Source organism: Larus michahellis, chromosome 16 (genome assembly GCF_964199755.1).
Source record: "Larus michahellis chromosome 16, bLarMic1.1, whole genome shotgun sequence".
Taxonomy (NCBI): domain Eukaryota; kingdom Metazoa; phylum Chordata; class Aves; order Charadriiformes; family Laridae; genus Larus; species Larus michahellis.
The window spans coordinates 9,512,888-9,530,087 of NC_133911.1; the positions used below are offsets into that span (position 1 = coordinate 9,512,888).

General features: G+C 55.7%; 1 protein-coding gene across 7 annotated transcripts in view; it reads right to left on the minus strand.

Moving 5' to 3' along the window:
* Positions 1 to 2,427: 2,427 nt before the first annotated feature.
* Positions 2,428 to 17,200, minus strand: part of CHD5 (chromodomain helicase DNA binding protein 5) — a 31,555-nt gene continuing 16,782 nt past the window's right edge. For 3 of the 7 annotated variants that reach the window (XM_074560671.1, XM_074560670.1, XM_074560677.1), the window contains 30 exons: positions 16,637 to 16,745; positions 16,164 to 16,355; positions 15,878 to 16,078; positions 15,472 to 15,609; positions 14,776 to 14,897; positions 14,009 to 14,182; positions 13,099 to 13,240; positions 12,753 to 12,884; positions 12,168 to 12,285; positions 11,550 to 11,674; positions 10,467 to 10,698; positions 10,252 to 10,377; positions 9,948 to 10,120; positions 9,043 to 9,217; positions 8,506 to 8,598; positions 7,972 to 8,060; positions 7,649 to 7,782; positions 7,104 to 7,248; positions 6,778 to 6,937; positions 6,535 to 6,614; positions 6,283 to 6,412; positions 5,624 to 5,713; positions 5,138 to 5,275; positions 4,814 to 4,922; positions 4,486 to 4,618; positions 3,791 to 3,986; positions 3,355 to 3,518; positions 3,155 to 3,269; positions 2,985 to 3,035; positions 2,428 to 2,663 (listed from right to left, as the gene is read on the minus strand). In XM_074560671.1, the coding sequence (XP_074416772.1) occupies positions 3,028 to 3,035; positions 3,155 to 3,269; positions 3,355 to 3,518; positions 3,791 to 3,986; positions 4,486 to 4,618; positions 4,814 to 4,922; positions 5,138 to 5,275; positions 5,624 to 5,713; positions 6,283 to 6,412; positions 6,535 to 6,614; positions 6,778 to 6,937; positions 7,104 to 7,248; positions 7,649 to 7,782; positions 7,972 to 8,060; positions 8,506 to 8,598; positions 9,043 to 9,217; positions 9,948 to 10,120; positions 10,252 to 10,377; positions 10,467 to 10,698; positions 11,550 to 11,674; positions 12,168 to 12,285; positions 12,753 to 12,884; positions 13,099 to 13,240; positions 14,009 to 14,182; positions 14,776 to 14,897; positions 15,472 to 15,609; positions 15,878 to 16,078; positions 16,164 to 16,355; positions 16,637 to 16,745 (3,943 nt within the window). In that variant the 3' untranslated portion in view covers positions 2,428 to 2,663; positions 2,985 to 3,027. The remainder of the gene's footprint in view (positions 2,664 to 2,984; positions 3,036 to 3,154; positions 3,270 to 3,354; positions 3,519 to 3,790; positions 3,987 to 4,485; positions 4,619 to 4,813; positions 4,923 to 5,137; positions 5,276 to 5,623; positions 5,714 to 6,282; positions 6,413 to 6,534; positions 6,615 to 6,777; positions 6,938 to 7,103; positions 7,249 to 7,648; positions 7,783 to 7,971; positions 8,061 to 8,505; positions 8,599 to 9,042; positions 9,218 to 9,947; positions 10,121 to 10,251; positions 10,378 to 10,466; positions 10,699 to 11,549; positions 11,675 to 12,167; positions 12,286 to 12,752; positions 12,885 to 13,098; positions 13,241 to 14,008; positions 14,183 to 14,775; positions 14,898 to 15,471; positions 15,610 to 15,877; positions 16,079 to 16,163; positions 16,356 to 16,636; positions 16,746 to 17,200) is intronic. The other 4 variants (XM_074560676.1, XM_074560673.1, XM_074560675.1 and 1 more) reach the window with 4 other exon arrangements.

The window sequence follows — 17,200 nt, forward strand, 5'->3', positions numbered from 1 at the left end:
TATAAAAGTTACATATGTATGCTATTATATGTATGTATACTATGTATACTATATATACTATAGCTATACATGTACACATCTGTAAAAATTACATATGTATACTATGATATATATGTATACTATATTTACTATAGCTATATATGCACACATTTATACAAATTACATACATAATCTGTATACACACACACTGATGTAGATGTATATTTGTGGATATAGCCATATATGTAGATATATAGATGTGTACATATCCATGTAAATATAGTGACTACAGCTATATTTGTGTTATATATATGCACGCATGAAAATCGCAAATAGATATATACATAAATGTGTGTATATACAGATAGATGTGCAGATGTATCTATAGCAATACCTGGCTGGGTAAGTATATACTCCTGCACCTATAAACACAGGCCTGTATAGACAGGGACATACACACATGTATAATTTAGACATAGCGGTAGATACCCATCTGTCTATGTGTGCTCTCGCTCCCTCTGGGCGCGGAAGCACACTTGTCTTTGCCAATACCTATATATATCTATAGCCATATATACACATACACACACGTGTCCTTATATATGCACACACGTAAATATAAAAATTACACATTTATGTAAATCTATGCACAGAACTGTAGCTCTGTGCATAGACGCGTATATACACCTGTGTGTGCTCATCCGCTATAGATGCAGATACTGCTAGAGCTGTAGCCCTACCAGAAACGTGTGCGTATAAACACACGGCGAGGAGGTGTATGTACACACACGCACCCCCCCCCATAGGCATGTTTATTTATCCGTATCTTTACCTACATACTTTTATCTATATCTATATAACTACCCAGAAGTTTGTATGCATACATAAACATATATATACACTCATATATATGTATAAAATTACAAATATATCTATATATGTGTATCTGTGTATACACACACATATATATGTGTAGCTATATCTATATACTTTTACCTATTTATATCTACACTTACATAAAATATACAAAAGTGGCAAATACATATATATGTGTCTGTGTATATACACACAGATCTACATACCTATGTATCTACAGAGATCTAGATATGTAGATATCTACATGTGTATGTGTGCATATATGCACATATCTGAATTACAAATCCATGTTTCTGTGTATATGTACACACATCCATCTGTGCATATACACCTACGTAAATACGTGTCTATACATCCATACCTACCCTACCCACCACTACGCCTCGATACACGCACCCTTTATATTTACTTATATACATACATAAGCATAGATACATATGAACACACATGCATTAAACTACAAACACGTTGTGTATAAAAATATACACGCGCATGTGTGTGTGTATACATACACACCTGCATAGATACAGCTGTACCTAGGCACCTATACCTTTAGCTACATCTGTATATCAATACACCTATATATCTATTCCTATTTATACCTATGTACGCTTAGATACATGCACACACGTATCTAAGAAGTACAGTTCTATGTACAGCTACACGCGTGCGTACACAGGCAGAGATCCACACGGCTACACCTATCTGTAGAAGTATATACATACGTATGTATGTAGGTTATGTAGGGGGGGGTGTGTATATGCAACCGTATAAAAATGACAATATCTGTCTACATGTACACACACGCACGCACACGCACGCACACGTGCCCTTCTGTCTGTCTGTGTGCAAGAGCGTGGGGGAGAGCTGGGGAGGGGGCAGCTCGGGGGCCGGTGACGGACCCTGCGTGTGCGTGTGTGTGTGTCCGCAGGGGCTGAGACCGCAGCCGGGACCCCCCCCCCCCCGGGGGCCACCCTGTCACCACGGCGGGACCCCCGCCCTCGCTCGCCCCCCCAGCCGCTCGCCCGCCAGGCTCCCGTTGCATCCTTCCCAAAGGATTTATTAAAACACAGAGAACAGAAACCGGGACACACGGAGCACGACGTGAATGCGGGGGCGTTGCTCGCAGCTGCCGCCAGCCTCTGGCGAGAGGCCGCCACCGCGGCGCAGTCGGTGTCACCGCGCTCGCAGGTGTCCCCGTCCCGGCTCCCGCCGTCCCCGCCCTCCCGCCCCTGTCACCTCCACCCGCGTGCCCCAAGCCCGGCACACCGGGAGCCCCGGCCATGCCACGGCCACGCTGCTGGGACAGTGCCGGGGCTCACCACGGCCACGCTGGCACACGCCGGGGCTCCGGCAGCAGGGCTGGCAGCGGCTCCGGCAGCGGGCATGCACTTGCTCAAACACCACAAGGACGTAGAAATGGACCTTAGGGGGAAGCTGAGGAGCCGGCTCGGCCCCAGGCAGGAAGCAGGACACCCGCTGGCCTCCCCTCACACCCCACACGTGCCAATAAAACCAGACACAAACACCGCGACAACCTCCCTCTTCAGCTCAGCCCACCTCGCCCAGACAAACTCTTCAAGTCTTCAATAAGAAAGTGCAAAAAAATGTACACAGAAATGAAACCCCCGTCCCAGCCGCTGCGGCGATGGCGGGGGGTGGCGTCAGCTGAAGCACACTTGAAGCGGGAGCAGAACTCAGCGGCAGCTCGTCTTCCCCGCAGGCACCGCCGCCGCGCTCCCCCTGCCCTTCCTCCAGTGACGGGGCGGCTTTCGGCTGGGGGGCCAGCGAGCGGCCCCCGGGGGCTGCTGCAAGGAGAGGGGAGAGCTGCCCGTCACCCGAGCTCCGGACCCTCCCCACGGCAAACGAGGGGCGAGGGGAGCACACCGAGCCCGCCGGGCAGGGGCAGCCAGCCCGAGGGCTCCGGAAGGATCCTGCCCCTGCTCCCACCTCCGCTGCCAGCACGCGCTGTGGTTGCTGGAGCCAGAGGCGGCATCCAGACAGCAGCACCCGGGGGGCAGCCCAGAGCAGAGCCCTTGTACGGCCCCTCTGCCCCAGCACGTGTCTGCACACGTGTTCCCACAAGGCCCCCGCGAACAGAACGCGGAGAGCAGCGAGCACAGCCTTACCTCGGCTGGCAACGGGAGCTACAGAGGAAAATCATGGGAACGGCTAAATATCTGTAATGAAAAAACACACACCTGGCTCGCCCATCGTCCTTTGGGGATGCTCCCAGCCCTCTCAAATCCACCCCCTGAGTTTCTCTGCTCAGAAGCGTCCACTCAAAACCCCAACTTACCGGTCACATACGGTCCCAGAGGCATCTGACTGTAGTTGACAATCCCACCTGGCCCGGGACCTCGGAAATTTGGCCCAAAGTTGTTGTTGTAGATCTGGGAGGAGCCGAAGGAGCCCTGGGGAGGTAAGAGCCGCTGACCTGCAGCCCCAGCTCCACCACCACCCTGCCCGGCGAGGGGCTCCGTCCCCGTCCCCACTGACCTGCTGGACGGCGGCATCCCCCCCGCGGGTGGCCAGACGGCTGAGGATGCTCCTCTCGGACATCTGCAGCCGGGCAGCCACGGGCGGGATGCGGGACAGCATGGAGGGCAAGCGCGTCACGTCAGCCTTCATGTCGCTCAGCAGCTCCTCGAGCTGGTTCAGCACTGCGAGCAGAGCGAGGCGGCGCTCAAGCCAGGGGGCCACTCACCGGACCCCCTGTGTCCCACCTCCAGGAGCCCTGCCACCACCGGCCACAGCAGCAGCATGCCACTTCCCGATGCCCACCCCAGCAAAGCAAGCTGGGGAGGAGCAGGCAGCTCCTGGCCGAGGGAAGGCGGGACAGAGAAAACCTCCCGGCTGGATTTCCCCTCGGTCAGGGTGGCAAACCCTTCCCGGCCCCCTGGGGCAGGCTCCCCCCACCTCTGCCGGCACGCACCCTTGTGCAGGACGGCGTTTGCGGGCTTGTTCCCAGCCAGGGACTCTTTGGAGAGGTGCTGGTGGCTCTCGGCAAGGCACTCCACTTCAGCCAGACGGGCGTTCAATGCCATGGCCGGGTGATTGGGGTCCTGGGTCATGTTCAGGTACGCAGCCCTCCGCAGCTGCTCCTCGATCACCAGGGCCTGCTCCAGCAGCTGGGAGGTCAGGAGGGGAAGGAGTCAGGACCAGACCCTGCACCAGTATAAACCAGTACCGCACCGCAGGCTCCAGCTGCCCACGCGGTTCATACCGGCACAACCTCTGCCCTGCCGTGCTCCCGCCATCCCCACTCCCAAAAACTCCCAGGAGAACAGGCTTAGCCCTTATGTTTTCTTATCCTGCTCAGACACCGAGCACCCCAGAAAGGGATCTGGGCAGCATTCCCACAGCATCACACGCGTCAGGAATGGGCAGAGCACCCAGCCCGCTCACAGGGAGGAGCCCAGGGAGCCAGCCCTGTCCCGTGCACCACACTGCAAAGCTCCCCGGGACCAAGCTGCCGGGTGCCTGCTCTCCTCCGGTGACCACGAGCCCCTCGCAAAGCCCACGACCGCTCCCTGCTGCACTCCCAGAAGGTGCTGGGGGGCTCCCCGCAGCGCTGCGCTGGTCCCCCAGCGCCGGTAAGGACTCACCAGCCCTGGACCTGCAACTCGCCTTGAACCGCCGGGCAAGGAACTTGTTCTTCATCTCGAGGTAGTTCCCCTTGTGTATCTCCGACTTGAAGGGCTCGTTCAGGATCACGTAGCGTGGGTCGTTCTGGATGTCCTGCCAGCGGGCATAGCCATGGCTGGTGTGGAGGGAGCGTCAAGGGAAGAACTGGCCACTCGATGGCATTCCCATTGCCCCGCAGCGACACCGCATCGACAAACCCCCTCCCTGCTTGATACCGCACTGTCACCCCAGCTCCCGCGCCCTGTGGAGGTCTCCCTCGCCTCGCCACCTCCCAACAGCAGGGGCACGCTCCCACCAAGTCAAAGGGTACGTGACAATTCCTGCCAAAAGCCAGTAGTCATGTCGGCGGTGCCAGATGTCGTAGATCTTGCCAGAGGAGATGGCAGCCCTTTCCTCATTCTGCCACAGCGTGTGCAGCTCTGTGGAAGCAGAAGCAAGACAGCCCGGTCAGGCAGCAGGGCTGCCAGGGACATGGCACGGCACATCAAGCAGGGCGAGTGATGACAATTGCCAGGTAGCCATGGGCACAGGGCAAAACCAGGACACCTTGCTGCTTTTAAACGGTTCGCACAGGTTCAGAGCTTCTGTGCAGAAGCTCTGCAGGAGCAGCCGAAGCCTCATCTCTTGCTCTTACCTGTAAAGCCACCGTCAGCAATGTTGAACATGAATCGGAAGTTCACATTTCTGTCATCCTTCTTTCCATCCTCCTCTTCCTCTTTGTCACCGTTTTGCTGAGCCTCGCTGTGCTCCTTCTCCTCCACCTTGGCCTCCTCTGCTTGGCAAACACAAGAAATTGCTCCTGCCTAACCCTACTCTGCCAAAAGACCGACCGGAGTCATCCTTGCCCCATCAGCTGCCAGAGGAGCACCCTGCTAAAGCCACTGTTGGAAAAGCCACCAGCCCATGCTCTCCCAGCAGGTCCCACTGTTTGCACGGCAAGTACAGGCAGTGCCCACCGTAGCGGGGTCTTGTTCCCGCTCGTGGCTCCTGAGCATCGTCAGGAGACAAACACCAGCTGCTGCGGGTGCTGATGGCCATCCTCACCATCACACCACGCAGAGGGCCTTGCTTTGGAGACCCTTCACCCCACTTCTCATCCCAAAGTCTCCTTGCACCTCACCTGGTTTGACATCTTTGTCCTCCCCTTTTCCTGGGCTGCTGTTCAACTCTGGCTTCTCCAAAGACTTCTCTTTCTCTTGAATCCCCTCATCTGCAGAAGGGAACGGGACATGAGAAAAGCTCGACATGCAGAACGGTCTTCAGGGAACAACAACTTATCGCCTGGATAGACTTTCCCTTCTAGAGTAAAGTGATTATATTGTTTGTATGTTCAAAGCATTCAAAAAACTTAAACCAAAATATTCTTATGCATTTTATCAAGAAAACTTACTTAGTTTTCCCTCTTTCTTGAGATATCTGGAGGAATGTATTGGTAGGAACAGAATACGCCCCCCAAAATGAGCATTTCTCCTTATTTACAACCTGGAATTGTTTTTTCAGGAATTGTTACAAGACCTTGTGACTTTCAGGTTTCCCAGTGTGATTTGGAGAAGAGGAAGACCCGAGCAAGATGCAAGTGCAGGAGCCTCCCACCAGAGGGGAAGCACGTCCGAGGCTGGCAGGGTGCACACCCTGGTGTCCACACAACATCAGCTGCAGAACTTCTCCAGTGCGAATCGATGTCACTGCTGGGTGCCACAGCCCCATGGAAGCCCCAGCCGCAGCTCAGAGGGGAGCCCACGCATGGGGATCGCGTTCATCCGAGCCACAGAGACTCACCTTTCACCAGGGGCTCAGGAGAAGGCTCTGCCTTTTCACTCTCCTCTTGCTTCTCTTCCCTTGGTTTCTCTTTGCTGTCGCAACTTTCTGGGTGCTCTTCGCTTTCCACCTTCTCGGCGCTCGCAGGCACCTTAACGTAAAGCGCCCACACCAGATCAGGCAGGTCTTGCCCCTTCCTCGGGGAGTGCTCCAAGTCTCCAGGCAGGCCATGAGAAGGTCTCCCGGAGGAGATGCTGAAAGAAGCCACCCTACCTGGATGTCAGACACTTTCCTGGACTTCTGCTCCACTTGGTCCTTTTCCTCCTGGAACCCGAGTTGTGTTTCTATTTTGTCTGTAGCAACAGCAAGGCACAGAAACTATTGACAGGGGCCCCGAGGACCGTGCACACTGCCAGGGTAGGCAGACACCTGCAAGACCTTCTGGTGTCCTGGCCCACCTCCCTTCCCAAGCCAGAGCCAAGCCACGATCCCCTGGAAGCCTGTAGGCACATCTACCTGCAAGGGCCACAGGTCCTGTGTGCACGTGTGCTGGGCTGGCCGGGACGGGGGTGTTGGGATCTGAAGACACAATCTCACTGGACTTCTTGCTCTCCAGGCCCTCGAGAATCAGATCTGGGGTGCTGTACTTCCCGTTGACATGCTCAAACTCCTGGACCTGGGGCAGATTGCACACCATCAAGTCAAACACAGTCAAAATGGATGTGCACTGAGCCTGGGAGATTCAGTAGGGGATCCCTGGCGAGAGGCATTCAGCAGGCAGTGAAACCCACAAGCCTCCAGAAATTACCTGAAACAGCAAATTTAAAATTTTACTCACCCACCTTCTTCCTTACTAGTGACATGACTCCTATCCGAGTCAGCACGTGCTGCCGTGACAGCCCTTCCCGGGGGACACCGTCCGCAAAGGTCTCGGCACCGTCAGCCCCAGGCTCACACAAATGTCTCATGAAGAGGGAGACGTACGCCCTGCGGAAGGGAAGCCAGACCTCAGTCCAGCGCAGCCCATGGACTCTCTGCTGAGCCAAGCACCGACATCACCTGCCTCCACCCGTGGGCGAGGACAGAGTCTCACGCCCAGGCTAAGGTTTACCCTACCATAGAGAGAACGACAGCAGCCCTCTCGAACGAAACAGGCATTGGCCCCCGAAAAGAAACCTCAGTGGGGGCGCGCAGACACTTGGGCTAGTGCTGCCCAGCTGGCTTTGTCACGGCACAGCCACTGCCTTGCCCTGGGAAGCACGGCAGAGATGGTGACACGGCAAGACAACGGGGTGATCAGTCGCACTGCACGCATGAGCTAAGTGTTCACCGCGATCAACCAGAGCCCAGGACAGCCCTTACCCTGACAGCCCGGGACACCCCGTACCTGAACTCCTTCTCACTCTTCCCTCGCAGATCCCGGACCAGCCAGTGAGAGTTGAAGGCGTCCTGAGGCGGCATGCCCCAGCGCATGATGGCGTTCAGGAAAGCCTTGCGCTGTCGGGCGTTGAAGCCGAGAACCTGCAGGGAGCGGAGGTGTCGCTGAGATCACCACGCACCTCAGAAGCGTGTGGCGTCTCAGAGCCTCGCGGCTGTTACAGGCGTGCTGGACCAGGACTAGTGTGCTGGCGACTCGGAGTCCAGCCCACAAGCCCAGGGCAGCCCTGGCACAACTGCACCAGACGTGCTCTGGCTGAGGCTGACACTCACCTCGATATTCCCCCCAACTCTCGCCAGCAAAGGAGGGAGAGGCTTGTCCCGGTCACTCTTCAGCTGCCTCCGGGATTGTCTTCTGCCACCTAGAGCCAAGCAGCCTCAGTGATGGACGGGCCCAGCCAGCGAGGAAGGATGGCTGAAGTGCTCACGCAGATGGCTCTCTGCCCCAACCTTCCTGTGCTCCCTCCTGCCGGGAGCAGGACCTTCCACCTGTCCCACTGTCCTCCCTGAGCCGGGGCACCCTTCCACCCTTAGCAGGCAAGGGGCTACCATGCCTGCTCCTCCTGCCGTCCCCATCCTTCCATTGTGAGGACTGAGCAAGGTCTTGTAGCGGCCAGTGACGGAAACAGCTGGTTGCCATCCCTGCCCCAGGAATCTCCTCACCTGGCAGGCAAGTGGGGATAGCTCCCCCGGGATGGAGGCCCAGAAGCACGCCAGTCCCTCCAACCCAGATGTTTCTGCTGCACCTGAGTGCCAGGGCCTTCCCGCAGAGCAAAATCCCATGGAGTATCAAACACATTAACTCACTCTGACCTTCTGGCCTCTCTTCAAAGTCTTCATCCTCATCCTCAGAGCCGATGGAGTACTCCGACTGGTTGTCGGAGAGCTCGTCCTGCCACTCTGCAGACCGCAAGGGAGGCCAGGTTAGAAGAGCGCCCAAGCAGTGGGATCTTGCCCAGGAGGGACGTGCAGGACAGGCGAGAGCCTGCCCGCAGGTGTGACCAGCATCCGCTGCCAGACAGTGAGAGAGGGGGCACAACGAGCAGGAAACCACATTCTCAGGTTTTCCAAAATTAGTATTCTCCTATTCAGAAAAATCCCAATTTGAAATATTTTGCCCACAGACATGTTTTTCCTAAATTCTTCTAGCAAAAACAGCACTTACAGACTGAAAAATAAAAAGAAAAAATCTCTGAAGAATTTCTACCCTGGAAAGTTTAGGAATCTGGTAAGTACAGCGCCACGCATTCTAACAAACAGCAGAGAAACGCCAAGCCACGACTCGGCCAATATGTCCATCAGGGAACCTGTGTGTGCAGCTCTTCAGAAGCCCAGCGGCCATACCTTGGTCCTCCTGTGAGGCGTCATTGTAGTTGACCTGCTTGCGGATTCGCTTCCCTTTCCCCAGGTTCCTGGCCAGATCTTCCTGCTGCTGCTCATAGTGGTGCCGCAGCAGCTTCTCCCAGTAGTCGGGGTCCACATTCTCCTCCTGCTTGATGATCTCACGTTCCACCTCCTCCTGCAAAGCAAGAGACAAAAGGCTTGAGATGGGGCAGCCACAGACCTGCCCGCGTGGCCCCGCTGCCTGTCCCCTAACGGCACTCCAGGGAGAGAGGGAGGGAGGGCACCGAGACACTGGCTGGAATTTGCCTCCTGCGTCTTTGCCCAAACGTACTGACCTCGGTGCAAGGCTGTCACAGGGCCAAGACAGCCTCCCACCCAGAACGATCTCCTCCGAACACTGCCATCCATCCCGCCCTGCAGTGCCCGCGCTCACATCAAGGGAGAAACTATAGATCTGCAGAGACCTCCCGGAGCAGCAGCCAACTATCGGCCGCATCAACACACGGGGGAAATAAGTCAGTCAGCTACCGGGAAAACAAACGACAGCAGCGCAGTACATGAGCAGCACCATGCCCATTCCCCAGCAGGGGAAGAGCCTTCAGAAGGACGGAAGAAGGTGCCTAACAGATGCTTTGATCGAAATGAGGTCCTGTGCCAATAGGGACAGAGCCCGGCTTGCACCATGGGCTGCACAGGACAAAGACAACTCTGCTTCCTCCACCTGCAGACGGTCCCATCAACCTGAGACCCCCAGGTCTGGACCAATCTAGAGCAGTCGCAGCGAGAGCGCAGGGAGGAGTCCTGCCCTGCGCCCAAACACTCGCAAGAACAGGAAAGGGAGCAGAAGAAACACAGAGGGACATACAAAGAGGTGCGATTTTAAGACATGATACTAATCACATTACCACACCGTCCTCTTCTCTGACAACATACTGGGCCACTTTAAAGGAGCTGAGATACTCGTTCATGTTCTGCAGCTCCGTGTCATCAGTCGCATCCTGGTTTCGGTCCAGAAGCTTAGAGATGGCAGCGTCGTCGTAGTGGATCACGCTGCTGTCCTCCACATCCTTATTGTCACCTGGAGAGCAAAGTGAGGGGAATGGAAGCACAAATCACCGTGCCGGAGGCAGCCCACTCCCAGAGCCAGGCGAGCTCAGGTTGAGTGCAGGGAGGGGCACAGGTCTGCCCAACAAGGGGGGTGCTACGCACCTGGTGGGGTGCCACCGTGCTTTTTTTTCATGCCGGGAGTCGCTGCACCCGCTTTGGTTGACAGTGAGTCAGAGAAAGGGGTGACAGCATCTGGCATGGCAATCCGCTGTCCCTGAGACACCATACCTGCGTCGGAAGAAGAGGAGAATGAGCCCCCGCAGCTCAGACAGGGCCCCACCACACGCAGAATAACCCCAGCACCTTCCCAACTTCACCTTCCACGTCATCCTTGAAGAGCTCTTCTGTCCCAAACTTGAGGATGTCGTCCAGCTCTTGCTTGGTCATGGAGCCCGACTTGGAGCCAAGCCCCGGGCGGACCACCAGGTGGGTGAGCATCATCTTCCTTTTGGCCACCTGGGTGATGCGCTCTTCAACGGAGGCTCTCGTCACAAAGCGATAGATCATCACCTTCTTGTTCTGCCCGATTCGGTGAGCTCTGCTGAATGCCTGCGGGCAGAGAATGAAGCTGTCGAGGGCGGCACTGTGTGGCGCCAGATGAGGGGTTCGAGTTTCCCACCCCTCCAGGCTGCACAAAGGCGGCGCGAAGGCAAGGCATGAATTCAGCATTCGGGCTGCTACGGGGCGGTGGAGCGAGAGGGGCTCCTCAGTCGCTCTGACCCCCTCCACTGCCTGCAGGCAGGCCAGCTGCCCCATGCAGACCCCTAACTGAAGGGTCTGAAGGCAGGCAGCGAGGACACGCGCCCCAGGAACCCTCCGGCTGCAGATTCACCAGGCCCACACTGCTCCTTCACCGCCCTGCACCAGCCCATCCTCTCGCCCAGACCCAGGGAAAGGAAATGCTGGCACAAATGGACGGCAACAGTACATGTAGCTTTGGAGAAGACCTTCTCCCAGGTGGGGAGCACGGGAGGGATACGTATTTCTCTTCACTTTTCCATTATTTTCAGAGGCATTGGCTGCTTGCCTGCTCCCACTGCCAATCCCCCTTGGCAGTCAGTCCTTAGCTAGGGTCTGCCCTGGGCTTTTGGAAACGCAAGTGGAAGCTCTCCAAAAGAGGAGGAGACACCTGGTTGTGCACAAGCAGCAGGAGAAAGTGAGAAGCCCGCAGGAGAGAGGCAGTTTTATGTGCCAGGCCTCTCCCGTGACACAGACAGGCCAGGGCGAGGCTGGTGGGTGCAGGAAGGTGGCTGCGGAGCAGAAACACGTCCCTCAAATACAGCAGAAAGGGTCAAGCAGCTCTCGAGAGAAGAGACCAACCTCCCTGTGCAGGTGGGCAAACAGAGGGCAGAGCCAGAGCAGTACTTACTATATGGGAAGGAAAAGGAAAAGTCAGAAACCTGGATGTCATTGTGGGGATTCCAGTCAGAATCATAAATAATGACTGTGTCGGCCGTAGCAAGGTTTATGCCCAGACCGCCGGCGCGGGTAGAGAGGAGAAAGCAGAACTGCTGGGCACCAGGAGCTGAGAAAGACAAACCCAGAGGTGGCAAACGGTGAGACAGAAAGCAGCGTGGCTTCCGCAGAAAGGTGTGGTACCACGCTTTAGGGATGAAACAGTGGGAGCCATCGGTCTAAGCCAACAAGCAACAGGTAGGGAAGGCAAGGGGTGAAAATACATCGTTCCCTGGGAAGCAGTTACTGCAGGAAACACAGCTCCAGGGCCGAAGGGGAAGCTCTGCCGTCTACTGAGGCCTTGAAGGGAAACAGAGGACTCCCTCAAACGAAGCAGCCTGACGTTGGCACGCTCAGGGTTCATTGTGGGACACAGCTCAAGGGCTTAACAACGCGGTACAAGCTGCCCACGCTGTGCCTCAGGAAGCTGGATCTGACAGTGCAGCACAACCGACGCGCAGGCAACCCCTCGCTGCCTGCCCTGCTGGCTGGCTGTGGGCTGCAAACTGTCTGTCCCCCCCACCCCCGACGCCCTCTCCTCGGCAAGGCAGAAACGCGAGTACCGTTAAACCTGTCTATGGCCTCCTGGCGCAGGCCGCCGGTGATGCCCCCGTCTATCCGCTCGTACTTGTAGCCTTCGTACTCCAGGAAATCCTCCAGCAAGTCCAGCATCTTTGTCATCTGCAGGGCAAGGCACGATCAGCTCTGCACAGCCCGGCTCCCCAGCTCCCCCCGTGTCCCCCAGGGACCTGCCCTGCCCCAGCCGGGCCCCTGCCTGCAGCCCAGAGGCCACGGTGGCAGCGGTACCACCAACAGCATCTTGCATCTCATCTTCTACAGGTAGCTTTGCCAGCACAAGGGAATCATGTCTGAATGGCTCTCCCCAAAGGGGAGCGCTGTTACTACTATCTCCTCTTCTTCCATAGATAAAAAGAGGTTTTAAACATCACAGGCACTCCCTCGGGAGAGAGCTGGGACACAGTCCATCCATCTTGACTGCCACAGCTGCCATGCTGTCTGGGGGATAAGCTGTCACCAGCCCTTGCACCTACCTCTATCTGTTCCTAGCACAAAATTCTCATACAGAATAAAAAAAAAAAAAAAATCCTTTACAAATGTATTCATTATTAATCCTTCCCCACGCTCACCTGGGAGAAGATCAGAACTCTGTGACCCCCATCCCGCAACTTCTTCAGCATCTTTTGGAGCAGCATCAGTTTCCCAGAAGATTTGACCAAAGAATTGCCATCGTAGGATCCATTAGGCAGAACTGGGGCCTCCTGCAAAGGCATCCTGGTTAGCCTCTTTGAGGACAACACTCGTTAAATTCACGGAGAAATTCACACGCATTTCAAAGATAAAACCCTTGTATGAAACCACTCGCATGAAAACCCACACCATTAACCAAAGCAAGATCACGGAAATAGCCCCCACCGACAGCTTACACACAATATTCTGAGAAACGTCTCCACGGTGCAAATACAGGTGACGTACCACCGCCGCCACAGGGAAGAGGTACGGGTGATTACAGCACTTCTTCAGGTCCATCATGATGTTGAGCAGTGAGACCTGGTTCCCACCACCCTTCGAATTCAGGGCTTCGAAATTCCTCGTCAGTATGAATTTGTAGTACTTCCTGCAGGAAGAGGGATGGGACAGACACCCTTGGTAATTCTGCCAGATGTGGGACGGGCATGGACAGGACGGCAGTGAATTAAAAACCACACGCTTCACTGGAGCTTCAGAAGAGCCATTTGGACATTTTTAAAAGCAACGGCTCAGCACTCTCAGCCCGGGGCCAGGTTTATTCAATTGCTCAGTGGACATCACAGCCCCTGTAAGCGGGACGGACTGCAGGGCACAGCGGCTAGGAACGCTCCACGCTGCTGGGTGTAAACCGAGCCTCGCCCCACCGTGCTGGGAAGAAGCGATGCACCTTCCCCTGCAAGTCCCCCAACCTCGGCAGAAGACGCCGCTGAAGCTGAGCAAGTCAACCCAAAACAAACGGAGCTGAGCAAGCATCCCCTCGGGCAGCAGCGATGCCCCAGACTGCCGCCAGGCAAGCTGGCAGCGCGGGCTGGTGCCCGGTGCCGAGAACAGGAGAAGGAGAAAGGGATTCAGCCTCAGTGTTTTCTCTGCGCCTCCCAGAACTAGCAGAGCCATGCCGAGAGCCTGCCAGCATCAGTCGCTTCCCGCTGAGCGGCCAGGACTGCACGGAGCCCAATTTATCCAGGCTGAGGGCACTCCCCGGTGAGCCAGAAAGCGCTCCAGCTCTTCCCCCAGCAGGCTTGAGGACAGCAGGGTCTCTCTGACCTGTCGAACCCCACTGACGCCCTACCGTGCTGCAGATGAGGGGGGTGAGGGAAGCCAGCCACCGCAGAGGAGCAGCGCTGGAATTACTCACTTCTGCATCTGGCTCAGCTCCACTCTCACGATCAGCTCTGTCTTGGCCGGCATGTTCTTGAACACATCTGCCTTGAGCCGCCGCAGCATGTGGGGACCCAGCAGATCATGGAGCTTTTTGATCTGATCTTCCTTGGAGATGTCGGCAAACTCCTCCAGGAACCCCTCCAGGTTACTGGGAAAGCAGGCAGAACCACATAGTGCTGAGCGATAGTGGGACACGCAAGAACAACGATATCTGTTTCTTTATGAGTTAAAAAGAAGGGCAGAGCTCTCATGGTGTATGATGAGACAACACTCCCATGCCTGTATCCGAGCAGAGCAAATACCAGACCAAGGAGCCGCACTGATGGCTGAGGGGAAATTCACACTGAATGCACTAAGAGGAGATCTCAACGAGCTCCCCAAAGCACCTCTCTCCTCAGAGAGAGGGAAGAGAAGGCAGGTTTCAGCTCCTCACTCACAAACCTCCTGACCGACAGCAAGCAATAGCTACCCTCAGGACCCAAAAAGTCTGCGGGAATATATGTGGGGTTACGTAAAATGTGCGGGTGGCTGCTGTGACAAACCACGGGGGCGACGCGCTTTGCCATCTGCCTGCTGGTGCAGATCAGTGACACTGGCAGAGCAGTAACTGGATCTGGGCACACCCACACAGACAGGAGCCCCGGGAAACTGGAAAACCTCTGCTGAGCCACCCCGATAGCCGGCAAAAGACCAGGTCCTGGCTGCTCTCCCTTTTTGGAGGGGGGAACTAGCGCAACTTACTTAAACCTCTCGGGAGTCAGGAAATTGAGCAGGTGGAAGAGCTCTTCCAGGTTGTTCTGGAGTGGAGTCCCAGTGAGCAGCAGCTTGTAATCGATCTTGTAGCTATTTAATACTCTAAAGAACTGGGAAAAGAAATGAGGTTAGGTGAAAAGAGCTCAGAGGAGCTGATTAGTCATCTGGGAACTGCAGATTGCGCACACGGAGGCTCAGCAGTGAACTCTACCCCGGGCCGGGCGCGCAGAGCAGATCACAGCTTGCACGTCCTGCCCCGAGCCATCCCCGTGGAGCACAGGCAGCACCTCTGAATGTCCTCGGGTCACACCGCCCGCCCCCTCCTGCGCTGGGCATTGTGTGAAGGTCCCAGGGCCAGGGACTGCATTTAGCCTCAGGTAAAGGGGAGAGGAAGGAGAGGGATCAAAATTCCCTTCCGTGACAGCCCATCCAAGGACTGTCAGGCTGCCAGGCAGGCAGCCAGGCTGGCACCTCTTCCACTACTGCAGGATTTTTAATGCCAGAGGATGTTAAAGAGAGCAACCCCACTGAAACGTGGGCCCTGGGCAGAGCCTGTGCAAGGTGAGGACATCCTTCTACTCCCAGGGAGAAAAGCATGGAGCAGCAGACCACTGGTGCTGGGGTATCGTATCTTTGTGGCACCAGCCGCACCACAAAAATTGCACACAAACGTCTGCTACCTACTTTGGACTGGTTGTTCTTCAGCCTGTGCGCTTCGTCCACCACCAGACAGGCCCACTCTATGGAGCCCAGCACCGCCTGGTCAATAGTGATCAGCTCATAGGAGGTGAGCAGGACGTGGAACTTGATCTGGGCTTCCTTCTGGAGGAACAGAGGGAGAGAAAAGCCAGGATAAGAGAGCAAGGAATGGGACGGCCTCGACCTTTGCTGCTGCTGTACGTGACCCAGGGAGAAAAGCAGGGGCTGCACCGCACTGCACAGTGCCAGCAGCCGGGCTGAGGCACGAGTGCCAGCAGAAAATCCATACCCATCTGAACGTTAGGACCAAGTAGGGGACTACGGAAACAGAAAACGGTGTGGCAGAAATCTTTAAAGCTCTTTAAAAGCAGGGCACAGACTTAGCTCCCACCTTCATCCGGAAGACCTTCTTTCCACTCCGGATGGCGTTGTCTTCAAAAGAAAACTCATTTTCCCGGATGACTGACCGGCTTTCTTTGTCCCCCGTGTAGGTCACGACATAGAAGTCGGGTGCCCACATCTCGAACTCGCGCTCCCAGTTGATGATGGTGGAGAGAGGGGCGCTGACCAGATACGGCCCTTTCGAGTGGCCCTGCTCGGGTAAACAAAGTCCAAGCTGTTCACCCCATACCGAGCAGCTCTCGGCCACCTCGGGGACTGCTGGATGCTCCACTCACCTCCTTGTACAGGGAATACAAGAACACAATAGTCTGCACAGTCTTCCCCAGCCCCATCTCGTCGGCCAGGATTGTATCTGTCCCTTGGGCCCAGGAAAATCTCAGCCAGTTCAGCCCTTCCAGCTGGTAAGGATGGAGCGTGCCTCCCGTGGCATCGATGTACCACGGCTGCTTGTCAAACTTCACTGTAGGCTGAAAAGAGAGAGACACGATATAAGAACTCTCCCTCCTTTCTCTGTGCCCAAGCACATCCCTCTTTAGCCTTGCGACACAGAACAGCCCCAAAGGAGACGCAGACACGGTCCCCAGCCCAGCACAGCCCCCAGGCTCCTCACAGCGAAGCTACCCAGAGCCTTAATAAAAAAAACAGGAAAGAAGTAGAGGAGAAAAACGTAACAGGATGGTGGAGCCAGACAGACCTCCCTCTCTCTGGGCTCACACACCGTTTCACTGCCCCCACCATTGCTACTCACATCCACAAGAGGCGTTTCTGGAGGCTTTTCCAGCTTCTCCTCTTTCAGCTTTTTCCCCTTTTTGTTCAGCTTCTTCAGAGGGCGCGTGTCCTCCCCCAGCATCAGCTCCCTGCAACAGCCAGCGCATGTCAGGAGAAGGCGGGCAGGCATCTCTCTCCCAGTCCCCGAGCCGAGGGACAGAAACGCCTCTCAAACTCCGCTGCCTTTTCCCCACAGGAGCTTTTCCGTCCCAGTCAGCACGGGCACTCGTGGAGTGTTAATTTTTCCCACCCAACAGTCCACGCAACACCATCCAAAATGAAGAAAAGCAATCTCATCAGAGTACTGTGGTACTGCGGCCATGGAGCTGCCCTGAAGCACAGTGAGACCATGAATATTACGGCAGAATAAACATAGAGGGCAGGGAGCACAGGCCAGAAAACAGCAGCATTTCCCAGCACTCTGGAATGGCATTTCAGCAGGACCCGCTCTCCGAAAGCGCTCGGCCACTGCTCTCTGAAGGGAGATGCCTGCCAGCGGTGCCAGTATGTTCAGAAGTGGACAACAACTACGAGTCCCCAGTGG